Raw genomic sequence first — 15,039 nt, 5'->3', positions numbered from 1 at the left:
AATCACATCCTGATGATGTCATTGAATTCTTTTCAATTGACGTAATCCTTCCAGCCGCGCTATGGCCCTGGGTTCGACTCAGCCTCTAACAGAAATGATTACCAGGAATATTCCTGACGGCGGCCGGCGCGTAGGGCTGACAACCTTGCCGCCATCTGTGAATCGATTTTCTAGAAAATGTGGGAACCTCAGCATCTCACAACCCTATGGGCCTCCACGCCCTGTTACAGCGATAACTTTACTTTGTTACTTACCTTTATTTGATAATTACTAACGTTTTTAGGGTTCAAGTCACGAACTTTTTTCGTTTCTGTGTTACTTGACCAATCTCAGGTGAAAATATTCTTCTCAGTGCTTGCTGTTAATCAGCATGAATCTGTGATCTTCCATATAGTTACAGACCAAGTTTTACATATATTAAAATAAAGCTGAATGATAATCTTATTAGAGATATAAAGTTCTCACTGCAGTTCGTCCAAATTTTTTTCTGCCAAATGTTGGTAAATATCAATATTTATGTTAAAAAATAAGCTTATTAAATTAATTATGTGATATACCTCGAAGAACTAGCCCTTAATTTGTGGTTTTTGTTTCTCGCGATGCTGAATATTTAGATTAATTCGATGTACCGCAACAGAAAGCGATCGTAATGTTAACCCTTCATTTAACCATATAGCCTAGCACGGTTTAGATTTTTAATACCATATCTAAGTATTTGAACTTTGCACAAGTATCGAATTATTTAGTTGCAAGCTTTGTGTTCAAATTTCCTCATATTTTAAATAGATGGACTGACGTCGGCATTAAAGTGTAAATGGATTTATGTAAGCCTCACATCACTTATACGGGAAAATGATAAATATTTGTTTTTTTCGACAACGGGCCCAAAACTTTCGTAAAGATTTATGTTACAGATGTATATTTTTGTTACTCTCTTTAAGAGCGTAGTTAAACAAGAAGAAGAATTTTTATGTTCTTAACAATAGCAGGTGTGTTGTATCCAAAATTACAGTCCGTGTTCTTCTTCGGACACTTCTTTATCTTAGTTCTTGTTTTCCATAACGTTTTATTAATTTTATATTGCAGCGTCCTGAAGATTTTCAGTTTGGGAAACAAAGTGAAATCACAAGGGGCTAAGTTCGGCGAGTAGGGAGGATGGGGAACGATAACCGTGTTGTTGTTAGTCACAAACTCTGTGGTTTTCAGGGACGTGTGGGCGGGCGCATTATCGTGATGAAGGGACAATGTGGCGCATGTTCAAGATCTCTCGGAAAGCTCCATAACTGATCCCAGCGGTGTCTGCCAGCTCGTGGATTGTTCGGCGACGGTCTTCGTTGATGAACCCTCGAATTTTTTCAACATTTTCTGTCATTTTCCTGGTGCTTGGTCGCCCTGAATGTTTGTCGTCTTCACCTGGCCCTCGAGAGGCCTTGAAACGTGAATGCCATTCAAGAACCGCTGTCCGGCTTAAAGAATGTTATCCCAAAGCCTCACAAAGCATTTCAGTGGTTTCGGTGGTGGATTTACCGAGCTTCGCTCAAAACTTGATGCAGACACGTTGCTGAATTTTGCCATCCATCGCAGACAAAACGAAACACGAAGTCGAAAAAGCACTCGTGTAAAAACAATGTTTGTCCACAGCGCGGTGTCACGTGGCAGACTTACCTTGGCCTCCCCTCTCATCTCCTTTCGCCGAGACAGTTACAACAGTAAGAGCCCGGGAACTTCCCGATACCACCTCCTACAGTATCACTCCGTTGTAACCGTGACGTGAGAGCCCTCACTTTCCGAATCTACGCAACGGCTTCGAGATTTTGAAGATAAGTGCAATATATTCAAGAATCAGTCTCGGCAAGCCAACAAGGGTTGTTTCTCTTGCTTGGAGTTTGTGCTTGGGCTAACAAGGCGTCACAGTAACACTAATATGTGAGAAGTGCTTAGCATTTCTAACTGATAGATTCATTCGTGTTACCTGAAGGGCGATTATTCATGCTTCGAAATACCGAAAATGGTCCTTACGTCTTTGTGGAATATAACGTAAATGAACAAAACAAGGGGAATGATATATGGGCTAACAAATGGCAAGATGAACAGTGGGTACAGAGATTTAACGACAAATCTGAAGACAAGAGACCATTTTGAACACTGTTCGTAGTTTAAAGCATGAGCTTGAATGAATGAAGTTGATTATGAAGATATGAACTTCTGGCTCAGAACAGAAACCATTGGCGGGCTCTTGTGAAGAGGGTAATGAACGCTCTGTTCCATAAAGGACGGGGTTGTCCCGCACCAAAAGACTATTGCCTTTTCAGGAGGGGTTCCGTCATCTAGTTAATTAGTTTTCCTTCTCACCCTCGCTGTATACATGTATTATATGTTGATAGCACATTGTTCGAGGGTATATCAGAACAAAGAGCTAAAGACGTTTAGATCAAAGAAAAAGAATGTAACGGAGCATAGAAGGAAATGCACTGATAAGAGCCGAGCTTTGTGCAGCTGTAGGTTGCCACGTAATTCGATGTGAGATGTGTGGAGGGGGAATGCATCGCGTCATCGCATACGTCAGCATGCTGGATAGTGTGGCGAGTTGTATTGGAATGTAGGCCAAAACATGGGACAAAGTCGTGTTTACTCTCTTGACATTGGCTTGTCTAAATTGAACATACGAATAGAGCCGCGATAGCTCAGTCGGTGTAGTGATAAGCTACGGGCTAGACGACCGAGGGTTTGGAGTTCGAGTCCCGGTATTGTCAAGAATTTTCATTACTCCATCTGGTCCAGACCGACTCTAGGGCCCACCCAGCCTCCTGTCGAAGAAGTATCGGGGGGGGGCTCTTTCCCCGGAAGTAAAGCGGTAGGGGCGTGAAGCTGACCACTCACCTTCAACTAGTGCCGAGCTCAAGAAAATGTGGATCTATACATCCACTTCCCCATACTCCTTCATGGAATAATGTTTAATTAGTTAAGCACAGGGACGACTTTACCTTTATTATAAGAGTCAGTTTTCATCACACCGTATATATGACGTTTCTGCCGTTGGTCGGTAGTTGGGAAGCAACTTAATAACTACGAGGGTAAGTCAGAAATTATCCGCACTTTCTCCATAACACATCTTTAGGTTTGTCACACTGCCTCCTACGCATGTATTGTTAGAGTTGGTACTACTGTGGTCACGTGATCGAAGTTTGACCTTGATCGCATCATTTTCCTTGATGCTATGACAGTGTAAACATGGCCGCTGTGCTAGCAGTGTGCACCAATGATTAACAAAGAATAGTGATCCGATTTCTCTGGTTGGAAGGTGTGTCAGGGGCTGAAATTCATCGGTGGTTCCATCACTATGAGCCAGAATCCCAAAGCCAGAGTATGGCGTGGAAACACCCGGGATCGCAAACGAAGATGAAATTCAAGACTCAATCTTTCGTGGGAAAGGTGATGCTAACCGTTTTTTGGGACTCAAAAAGGCCTATACTGGAAGACTACCTGGAAAAAAGGTGTAGGATAAACAGTGCAAGATACAGTGATTTGCTGGCCAACAATCTGAAACCAGCAATCCGCACCAAACGCCGTGGCCTATTGCCGAAGAAAGTGTTGATGTTGCATGACAATGAACACACACAAGGACGGCCAGACCGTTGAAACCATTAACCATTTGTGTTTTGAGGTGCTGGAACACCCTGCCTACAGCCCAGATCTCGCCCTTTCCGACTATCATCTCTTTGGACCGCTCAATGTTTTTTACGAGGTTTTTGATTTTCTGCGGACAAAGAAGTGGGGGAAGCGGTGCATAAAAGGTTGCGCGACCAAATGAAAACCTTCTTCATGGAGGGAATACGGAAGCTTGTGGACCGCTGGACCAAGTGCATCGAAAAGGGGGGAGACTATATAGAAAAATGAAGTACTTGTTCAACCCTCTACTTTTGTATATATGGATTGGAAAAACAAGAGTGCGGATAATTTGTTACTTCCCTACGTATAAGAACACTGAGTAATAATCAAGTCCTAAAATCAAAGGATTGAGTTTCTGCCAGTCCAAACCTCTTACAGTTCTTCGTGAACGCTGTTATCCTCTTTAGTCATTTCTATACGTGTGACTAATTTATTCGCGAGTTATGACTTGTTCCTCATATCGGAACAGAAGACAATTAATTGCTTTTGCTTTCATTCGGTTCTAATGCCCGAAAAGAGACAAGGTCACCACAGTGGTAAGTCAGTAGCTTTATGAAGACGTAAATATTGTTCTTTAATTGTTTGTTTTTTTACATGAGTAGCCGCCATAAGGGTGTACCAGAACCCTAAATTGAAGAATGTAACTCATTTCATATGTAGGGGTCCGAGTTCTGTCTTTGGGAACTGCTTTATTCTTACGGGTCTTTACGTGATTGGCTTATGCTGATTGAATAATTACTTTGGCTAGTTTAAATCAGCCAAATGGAGACGAATTCATGTCTAGGGAGGGGAAATCGTCAATTCAAATCCTTCTTGGGGATGAAGCGACGTGCCCGCAAGACTTGGAGTCTTAAATTAATGGGAATCACATCATTTGACTGCACTCCTTAAGTTAGTCTTAAGTAATCAGGTCTTCATTTATGGAACGTTACATTTTGGTAATATTAAGGGGCTATATTGCTCATTGTTTGTGCGAAGCAAGTTGCAAAATTTCGCTTTCGAATAAATAAGCAACTTGTGGACAGTGAAAGCTGTGTCTTTAATGATTTGGAGAAGTGGACTGGCTTTCAGAGTGCAGCTACCGGTTGTCTCCTTTATTGCCGCGACACGAACCTGAGAAGAGTTAAGTGATCTACCGACGCCGGCATAAGTACAAAGAAAAGAAAGGGGACGGTAACAAGGGAAGTTGATCGTGCATCGCGCTTCCAGGAAGTAAGAAATTTATAAAGTGTTGGTCCAAATACCCTGAAGTAGGACACTGTTTAAAAGAAAAGTTATGAATGGCAGAAAATATTGAAATTGGTACTACGTGTATATTACTAGCTTCTGAAGTTTCACACTGGGTTGAACTGCATCAGGATAAGCTCCGGTCCCAGATCTTCGAGAACACTATAATAAATATCACAAACCCATATCAAAAGGGAATTTCTTGACCACTCAAATAACTCTCAGATTTTCAAGGAATATCGCAAATCCTTGGGATGGTGTGACAAAACAAAAACACAGTTTCATCCAATTTGTGTCTCATACTATGTATATTTCACTAGATGAATTCCAATAGTGCTAAGTGCTCTAAGTGTACTGTATTGTCCACCCAATTTGCTTTTGTACACGAATTTATCCAGTGTAAATTTCAGTTGCGTTTTGTGTTACTCTCTACATTATGCATGTCCTCTAGGAACGGTTAGAGGTGAAAGTGCGGATAGAGATTGTTTGTTACTATATTTTCCTTAAGTCTTTATGAAATTCGGTGTTCTTCGTGTTGGAGTATTTCAACGCAGAGGGTAACCATTGCGGGAAGGAATAGTTTCTTAATAGTATGAGAAGAATATCTAAATTTTTAGCTTAAATCTCTATGGAAGTGAGGTTAGGGACGGCTAAATCGACTGAATTCTCATTAAGAGTATTTGTCCAGTCGGATACAAGCAAAGTATTTTGAAACAAATATAGTCACTTTATCATAATTTCGGTGTGAGATTGGATATATTTGTGCAGTCTGAAAATAATTTTCAACAAGGCAAGTGTGGCCTCCCTGTTTGTCAGCTTAAAATAGAAGCCCTTGTATCCGCAATGGAAGAAAATCTGGACCTTGTAATGTACAATTGTAACCGAGCCGTTTGCTGATTGAGACCAAGCAATGAGACAGTCGTAAGACTCAAGTGCCCTTTAATTTCGCTGAATATTTATTATTTATTATTAAAAAGTGGGCAGTGGAGTGACATTACACCAATCAGATTTTATTACAATTAAATCTAATAAACTGACATTTCAACATGCAGTTATGTTCGTGATAGTAATAAAACTAATAATAATAATAATAATAATAATAATAATAATAATAATAATAATAATAATAATAATAACAGTAGTAAAAGTAAAGTTGTCCTTGTGCTTAACTAATTAAGCACTACTCCATGAAGCGTATGGGGGAGTGGATGTATAGATCCATATTTTCTTGGCCTCGGCACTAGCTGGAGGTGAGTGATCAGCTTCACGCCCCGAATAACAGTAGAAGCAATAATAATAATAATAATAATAATAATAACAACACGCTGGTGCTGCTTATAATGAGAAAAATTATAAATGTTCACGTGATTTACTTCTGTCGCGATGTGAGGGGGTATCTCTTTATGAATCTCCTTGCCACCTAGGGGTTCTCTTTTCTGATATGTATTTTCTTTTACTAAATCCCTTGTGATTTTCTTAACAGTGAACTCAATCTCATTTTTCTTCTACCCTCCCTTCCTTTCTTCTGGTCCCTTCTCTAGCAGTCCGCCTCAATTCTCTCGCCATGCGCTCTCTCTCGCTCTCTTTATACATTTCCATTCTCCCACATTAATGTCTGTCTCCGAAATCTGTTTCCCTACTGCTACAATGGAAACCCGCCAAAATTGTGCCGCTCCAGAGACGGGTTGGATAAATCTTTCGTTTTCTTATTCTTTCGCCTCTTAGCACCTCCGTTCACCACCCCCATGAGTTATTTTTTCGTTTATTACTGGATGCGTAAAGAAAACTTACTTCCTCTAGGGAATGCGTTCAGATATCCCAGTCACTTTCATATACACTTGCCAGTTCCTTGCTTCGACTCGCTATTGTTATGTGACACGCGTTGGCGACGGCCGATATATCTATTTATCAGGATTATGAGGTTTAGATTGTACTCACTGTAATATTATAGTATTTCAGCATCCTGTTGCATTAAAGTGACGATCTCTGTGGTCTAATGATCAAAGCTTCTTGTTACAGATCCAGAGGTCCGGGTTCGATTCCCGGCGCTACCAGATTTTCTGATAAGTAGTGGTTCTGGAACGGGGTCCACTCAGCCTCGTGAAGATATCTGAGGAGCTATTTCAAGGAAATAGCGTTTCCGGTCTAGAAACCCTAGATTAACGGCTTTGAGGATTCGTTGCGCTGACCGTGGGACACTCTCTATCCGCTAAAGTTGGCACTAACTTCGCTGACAAGTGGCGGTCTCTCGGTCTATATAGTTCGCTTGCGGACTAAAACCACGGAGTTTGTTTTGTTGCATTGGGGTGTATGACTTATAGTCTTGTTTTCCGTCTATAATGTAACAGTATCAATTTAACAATATTAATTCACAATTAATTAACTAAATGTTCGTTAAGTGTTTAAAATATCATTAAAATTATTAAAATATATGTACATTTGGTGTTTATACTACATGTTTCAGCCGCATAGGGCCATCTTCAGTCAACCCACCTTTTAAAGGATTCTACTGCGCTGTGCACTTGGTCAGACAGTATTCATTAAGGCACGTCATTGTTGTTGTTACTATTTTTTTTAATTCTGATGTTATATGATAATTTTCTTCCTATCTTACGATATATATTGCGGCTGTGTTCTTGTCCCATTGGATGTGTGTATCTAGTGATGCTTTTTGTTCCTTCTACTGAAGGAAGGATATCTAAGATATTCATCCTTAATTTGACGCTGTATTGACTAACGTATTGATATCTTCGTTGAATTAATCACATATAGGTATAAATTGTAACGTGGATGGGCACAGCGTTGCTAGGTAACGGACCAGTAAACACGTCGCGACCGAATGCACACAAGGCAACAATGGGATTGCGGTGTTTTCTATGCGGTAGGCGCCGTGACCGTTGCTATGCGATCGATAAGTAAACACGTTCCATATACAAAAGACGGACCCATCCTCTCGTCAGAGAAGGCGCCCCACAGAAACAAGACCGTAACTGTCAAACGATAATAATTAATGTCTGGTCATAAGCCCCAAATGGGGCTCGACACCCAGACTTACTGACTGACTGACCGTCAGTCGCAATGTAACTCTGACTAAACACGTTCCAACAATATAGGCTGTTTTCTGCGTGGTCGGTGCGGTGGCTATATAACAAGAATAACGCCATCCCGTGTGGAGGCGGTGTCGAATACCTCCACCGTGACCCTGCGAGTCAGGGGCACGCAGTAGCGTAGTTGGTTAAGGCACTGTGTTACAAGCCGGAAGGTCGCTTGTTCGAATCTAGATGAAGACATTGAATTTTATCAGTTTACATAATCCTTCCAGCCGCACTATGGCCCTGGGTTCGATTCAGCCTCTAACAGAAATGAGTACCAGAAATTTTCCTGGAGGTAAAGGGCGGCCGGCGTGTAAGGCTGACAACCTCACCGCCATCTATGAGCTGATTGTCTAGAAAATGTGGAAGCCTCAACATCTTAGAACCCTATGGGCCTTCATGGCCTGTTACAGGGGAAGCTTTACTTATCATGTAGAATCACATGGGCGGGACACCTAGGATACATATGAGAAATGAGAAATGCATACAAAATTTTAGTTGGAAATCCTGAAACAAGAAGCTACTCGGTAGAGCTGTACGTAGACTGGAGAATAATATTAAAGTGGATATTACGTAAATGTGATGTGATGATGTGGACTGTATTCATCTGACTCAGAATCGGGCCAAGTAATCCGCACTTGTGAACTGGCAATAGACTTTCATGTTCTATATAAGACAGGAAAATGTCTAAGGATCTCAGCTTGTGTTAGCTAATGAAGGAGGACTCTGCTTCAAAAACTGTCTGTATTTACTTTCGTGTAAGAATTCTCCTACTCTTCTACAGTGGACTTAGGGTTGTAGCCCTAATTATGCGTGTTAAAGTATGGGGTCCACTTTGTTTTGCTGAAACAAAAAGTCATTCGTAACAAACCCACTCAGACATCCAGAAATACCGTGAGATGTAACGGCAAAGATAATATTAGCTTCGAAAACAGGACTGAATTATGTAGTATTCTATATCAGTACTGATTAAAAACTAATATTTTCGTTTTGTTGTTGTTACATAGTACTCAGGTTTTCTGTGACACGCCGCAAAATGATCATATTGTGACGTGTTGCGCTGTGGATGACGCCCCTCCCTCCCCGCCAGCCGTGACGTGCCGAGCGGAGCGAAGTGAGCCTAATCCAAGCACGCTGGTCGCTGTGCATAGCGAGTTAACAGCGGTTGCTAAGCAAAGCCAGTCAACACCACGTCTCTCCCCGCGGTGACGTAACACGGGACGCCAAAGTTGCTACGTAGCAGTAAACAACTCCCGGCAGCGAAGCGCAGTAACGCCGGTAAACACGCAACTAGGCAACAAGGAAGCAAGGCGTTTTCCCGTTGTCCGGCTGAGGATGTATAAGAGAATTAAACTGCCTACGGAGTCAGTTAAAGTGTAGCAGCCTACGAAGAGAGTTGCAATGTAGCAGCCGCCGAAGTCAGTTGAAATCTAGCCAGCAGTGAGCAGTTAGAAGTGAGTGAGTGATCAGCAGCCGAAGACAGTTGAGTTGGAATCTAGCAGCAGTGGCGGAAGAAGAATACCAGAACGTGTGATTAGAAGAGATAGCGTGAGAAGCAGATGCTTGGCACAGAAGAGAAATAATTGGGAGTGTGTGATACAGTGACACTTGTATAACTCCCTGTGAATACGTGTAGACTACTGAGGACAGAGTGGACAGATTTGTGTGTAGGGTTATGAAAGTGTGTAAACCCGTAACATTGTTGTAATTAATTGTAGCCGAGACTTGTAGGTTGTTAAATAAACCAATTAACAATCCGAACGGCGTCTTCAGTGGCAAAACACGTTACACTTGTGTCAGAATTGTTTACGAACTTCAACACGGCTCAACGAATAATTGAACTTATGTTTGCTCCTACTATTATACTGCTACAAAAATGGAGTCACAGCAGATGTTGGAACTTCTGAAAGAGATGAGGGCCTACCAAGTTAAAGCAGATGCCGATCGAGTGCAGATGCAAGACAGAATAGAGGCCAACAGAAAGAAAGACAAAGCGGATTTCCTGGAGAAATTAGAATTCAATCATAAAAAAGCAAATATCATGCTGGCAAAATTAGACGCCGATAGGAAAACTGACAAAGAGGAAAAGCTGAAAGAAATGGAGGCCAATAGAAAAAAGGCAGAGAAGATTTCCTGGCAAAATTGGACGTCAACCAAGAAAACGCCGACGTCATGCTGACAAAATTAGACGCCTACCAAGAAAAGGCGGCGGCCGATAGGAAGGCCGACAATGAAGAAATGAAGGCCGAAATGATATCTATGCGTTCAGAGTTGGATGAGACACTCCAACATAAAATTGAAGCCGTCAGAGCAAGGACAGAAGCCATGCTATAATATATGGGCACCAGCCACATGGAGATGGTGTACGTATTTAAACCCGAATTAGAGGCGGAGACGATGACCTGCCAAGAGACAGAGGCACGTCTAGTAGAAGAAAAGCCGGCCTCAGTGGACACGAAACCTGGGGTGGCCCAACAACGAGAAGTCCCCAACGAAAATGCCGTAGTGAAACCGGTGAAAGGACGGAAGAAGCAAGCTGTAGGACTACGTGGAGAGCCACAGGAAGTAACTCGAGGAATTTCTGGATCCCGGAAGAAGTTGGCCGCCGCCTGCAGGAAGGTGTCCCGCCGTGCAACAGTGGCATGGCGCAAGAGTAGCTTCTTCAGGAAATCTTGGTCCCAAAGAAATTGTGGACCGCTGAAGAGAAGCCACACAAGGATGTCCCATCGCGCAACAGTGGCACGACGCAAGAGGACATCGTGAAGGAGAACCTTACTCAGGGAACTGGTGGATCCGGGAGGAAGCGATTGGTCGCGGCCGACAAGAAGATGACTTGCTGTGCAAATGTGACACAGCGCAAGAGACTCAGACTCCGGGGAGATCAGTTAGAGTCACGCACAAGCCATCATAAAGATGTGTCAAGAAAGCACGAGAATAACTTGAACGTGAGAGAACGACACAAGCACTCGTAGTGAAAGGAAATTTCGAGGCATGTGCAAGTGCACAATCAGACGTGCTGCACGGAATCCCATCAGATACCAACATCAAAAACTGGACACTGTGGAGATGTAGACCCCCTCCAAAACGAAAAAGGAGACTTGGACCCGAGGAGATTATGGATCTCGGATGAAGCTGACTGCCACCTGCAGGAAGATATCCCGTCACGCAACAGTGGCACGAAGTTGGAGAAATGCCTTCAAGAAGGAAACTCCCCAGGGAACCTTCGGATGCCGGAGAAAGGACTTGGCGCTACGGTCTCGTGTCAGCAAGTGGCGGGAAGACCAGGAGGAACGACGACGTCAGCAAGTGCAAACAACGCATCAAGTGCTGTTACGTCGACATAAAGAACTTCTCAGGGAAACACTAAACGAATGCCCAAGACTTTCAGCAGAACTACGAGAGGTACCCGTACAAAGACGTAGAAGTAATGCCGATCGGAAAACCAAAGCAGAAAAAGCGTAGGGACCGAAACAAGCGACGAAATGTGAAGAATTCGACACAGGATAATTCTGGACCCCAGAAGAATTTGGCCGTAGCCCGCAGAGGGATGAGCCGCCGTGGGAAAGAGGAACATCTTCAGGAAATTTCGACCCACAGAGAGTGCACCGCGGAAAGAGGTGACCGCCACCGGAATGAAGATTACACGCTGTGAAGGTCACAGGCGTATGGGACGAAAAGCAAACAGTGTTGAACAAGAAACCGGAAAAGAAGAACTGGAATAAAGAACATAGGCGGCAGACAGCCGCTATGCCAGAAGAAAAAGGTGTCAAACAAGGACGCCGTCGGAGGGTGTAGATCAGGAAAGCGATCGAACCTAGGAGGGAGAATTTGTAAGAAGACCATCTACGAGATTGTCAGCGTGAAGATCGCGAAGCGAATTGGCGGCTCTACTGTCGGATTACGACAAAACAAGGAATGGAACTTATGGAGGGGTAGCCCCTCCAAGGCGGAAAAATAAACAACGGATAGAGGAGGAAACGGTAAAGTAGAAGTACCGGCTTCCCGAGAAAGAGTGCATGTGCGATCGATGAATCTAATACAACTGGATTTTCTGGCAAATTGAATGGAAACCACTCGAGATGAGCTGGTCTTAAGAGGGGAGCGGTTGTAATGGCCGGAGAACAGTCGCTGAAAGCAGTAGCAGGACAAAAAAAAAGATGCTGCAAAAACGACCTCGAAAGAAAAGGAACGGGAGTGCTATTCGGGACGAACAGCCTTAAGCAGGGAGAAGTGTGACGTGTTGCACTATGGACGACTTCCCTCCCACCCTGCTAGAAGTGACGTGCCGAGCGGAGCCGAAGTGAGCCGAGTCCCAGAACTCTGGTCATTATGCAAAGCGAGTAAACAGCGGTTGCTAAGCAAAGCCAGTCAAAACCAGGTCTCTCCCCGGGATGAAGGAACACGTGACGCCACAGGGCTATCGGCAAACGGCGTCAGACAACAGTGGTGTCTATTACTTAACTGTTTAATGTGCTGTCCGTAACAGGGCTAAATAAGGAGCAGCGAAAACCATTCAAGAGTTAGAAACGAGTTGGCCAGGGAAGACTATACAGTCTAGTATTTGTGATATTGCCGATGGCAGTAATTTTGAGCTTGCAAATTGTGTGATTGTGAACGAGTGTGAAATAAAATTCGCTATATCCAATATATTCGCGTGACCACTGTGATCTCGCTGTGGCCCGTCGCTGGGCTGTCGCCCTCGCCTTTGGCTCTGCTTCCGCCGTCGTCGTTGTCTGTGCTGTCGCACTGCCCATCGCTGGTAACTGGGCTTTCGCTGTCGGCTTCCGCTGGGCGGTCAACCTCGCACTTGGCAGTGCTCTCGCCATCGTCGTTGTGTGTGATATCGCCCTCGCCGGTGGCTGTGCTGTCTCCGTCGCAAGTCGCTGTACTGTCGCCCTTGCAGGCGGCTATTCTGTCGCACTCGTCGGTGGCTATGCTGTTTCCGTCGCAAGTCGCTGTGCTGTCGCCCTTGCAGGCGGCTACCCTGTCGCACTCGTCGGTGGCTATGCTGTTTCCGTCGCAAGTCGCTGTGCTGTCGCCCTTGCAGGCGGCTACCCTGTCGCACTCGTCGGTGGCTATGCTGTCTCCGTCGCAAGTCGCTGTGCTGTCGCCTTTGCCGGCGGCTACCCTGTCGCACTCGTCGGTGGATATGCTGTCTCCGTCGCAAGTCGCTGTACAGTCGCCCTTGCCGGCTGCCAGCCTATCGAACTCGTCGGAGGCTGTGCTTTCTCCATCGCAAGTCGCTGTGCTGTCGCCCATGCCGGCGGCTAGCCTGTCGCACTCGTCTGTGGTTGTGTTGTCTCCGTCGCAAATCGCTGTGCTGTCCCCCTTGCCGGTGGCTACCCTGTCGCACTCGTCGGTGGCTGTGCTGTCGCCCTTGCAGGCGGCTACCATGTCGCACTCGTCGGTGGCTATGCTGTCTCCGTCGTAAGTCGCTGTGCTGTCGCCCTTGCCGGCGGCCAGCCTGTCGTACTCGTCGGTGGCTGTGCTGTCTTCATCGCAAGTCGCTGTGCTGTCGCCCATGCCGGCGGCTAGCCTGTTGCACTCGTCGGTGGCTGTGCTGTCTCCGTCGCAAGTCGCTGTGTTGTCGCACTTGCAGGCGGCTACCCTGTCGCACTCGTCGGTGGTTATGCTGTCTCCGTCGCAAGTCGCTGTGCTGTCGCCCTTGCAGGCGGCTACCCTGCCGCACTCGTCGGTGGCTATGCTGTCTCCGTCGCAAGTCGCTGTGCTGTCGCCTTTGCCGGCGGCTACCCTGTCGCACTCGTCGGTGGCTATGCTGTCTCCGTCGTAAGTCGCTGTGCTGTCGCCCTTGCCGGCGGCCAGCCTGTCGTACTCGTCGGTGGCTGTGCTGTCTTCATCGCAAGTCGCTGTGCTGTCGCCCATGCCGGCGGCTAGCCTGTTGCACTCGTCGGTGGCTGTGCTGTCTCCGTCGCAAGTCGCTGTGTTGTCGCACTTGCAGGCGGCTACCCTGTCGCACTCGTCGGTGGTTATGCTGTCTCCGTCGCAAGTCGCTGTGCTGTCGCCCTTGCCGGCGGCCAGCCTGTCTAACTCATCGGATGCTGTGCTGTCTCCATCGCAAGTCGCTGTGCTGTCGCCCATGCCGGCGGCTAGCCTGTCTCACTCGTCGGTGGCTGTGCTGTCTCCGTCGCAAGTCGCCCTTGCCGGTGGCTACCCTGTCACACTCGCCGGTGGCTGTGCTGTCAGTGTCTCGTGTGGTGTTCCGAGGCACACCTCTTAGACTTTTCATCAGTTCCTCCATTCTCCTCTCTACTTTGTTCGTCTCTTTCGTTGTCGCCCTCATCCTGTTCTTCTGACACGGAGCGTCTTGCCTTCTGAGAGGCTCGAATTTCTCTTGAAGTTGTTCCCTTCGCCCTTGATTTGAACTTGCGCTCAAGGGCCGTGCTTCTGTTGCTGACGGATCCATTTCTGTCAGTTCAGGAGCCTGTAAACTTGGTGTCTGTCCGTTTTCGTCTCCTTCGGACACTGAGTTTTCTGCTTCCCCCTGGTTTTCCGCTGCACTCTTCAGGCCCGTCTCCACAGCGTTCGAACTCTTCAGCATTGAGCACTGCGCCTCTCGCTCGTGCAGAGTGTAATCTACATGGACTTGCTACGTAGCTACTTTGGCGTCCCGTGTTACGTCACCGCGGGGAGTGACTGAGTGTTGACTGGCTTTGCTTAGCAACCGCTGTTTCCTCTCTTTGCATAGCGACCAGCGTGCTTGGACTCTGCTCATTTCGGCTCCGCTCGGCACGTCACGGCTGTCGGGGAGGGAGGGGCGTCATCCATAGCGCAACACGTCACAATATTTTGACCAGAATGTAAATATTCGAAGCGAGTGCAGAAAGCACCTGCAGAGTACTATATTAGGTTTACACTGGGTTGTTACTATAGGATTCTGACGATGGTGTATAAAACACTGATATGTTGGGTTTTTGGACTTTATCCATCGTCCTGGTTTTTTAAGATAAATAAAAACACGACGTTTCGGAAACTGGATCTGTTTCCGTCCTCAGGTGAAGGAGAACACCTATTCAGTTTGGTCCGTTAGAAA

At 45.7% G+C, this 15,039-nt stretch overlaps 1 protein-coding gene across 1 annotated transcript; it reads right to left on the bottom strand.

The window, feature by feature from the left end:
• Positions 1-12,623: 12,623 nt before the first annotated feature.
• On the bottom strand, positions 12,624-13,871 carry LOC117283072 (cysteine-rich, acidic integral membrane protein-like). Its single transcript, XM_033755385.1, has one exon. It carries the CDS (start codon positions 13,869-13,871, stop codon positions 12,624-12,626), a length of 1,248 nt encoding a protein of 415 aa, XP_033611276.1.
• Positions 13,872-15,039: the final 1,168 nt, after the last annotated feature.

This window comes from Cryptotermes secundus, unplaced genomic scaffold (assembly GCF_002891405.2).
Source record: "Cryptotermes secundus unplaced genomic scaffold, Csec_1.0 scaffold1026, whole genome shotgun sequence".
Lineage (NCBI taxonomy): Eukaryota > Metazoa > Arthropoda > Insecta > Blattodea > Kalotermitidae > Cryptotermes > Cryptotermes secundus.
This window is presented reverse-complemented; position numbering and strand designations above follow the sequence as displayed.

Excerpts from the sequence above, each read along its gene's own strand:
- LOC117283072 (XM_033755385.1), bottom strand. The coding sequence starts at position 13,871 with ATGGGCGACAGCACAGCGACTTGCGATGAAGACAGCACAGCCACCGAC.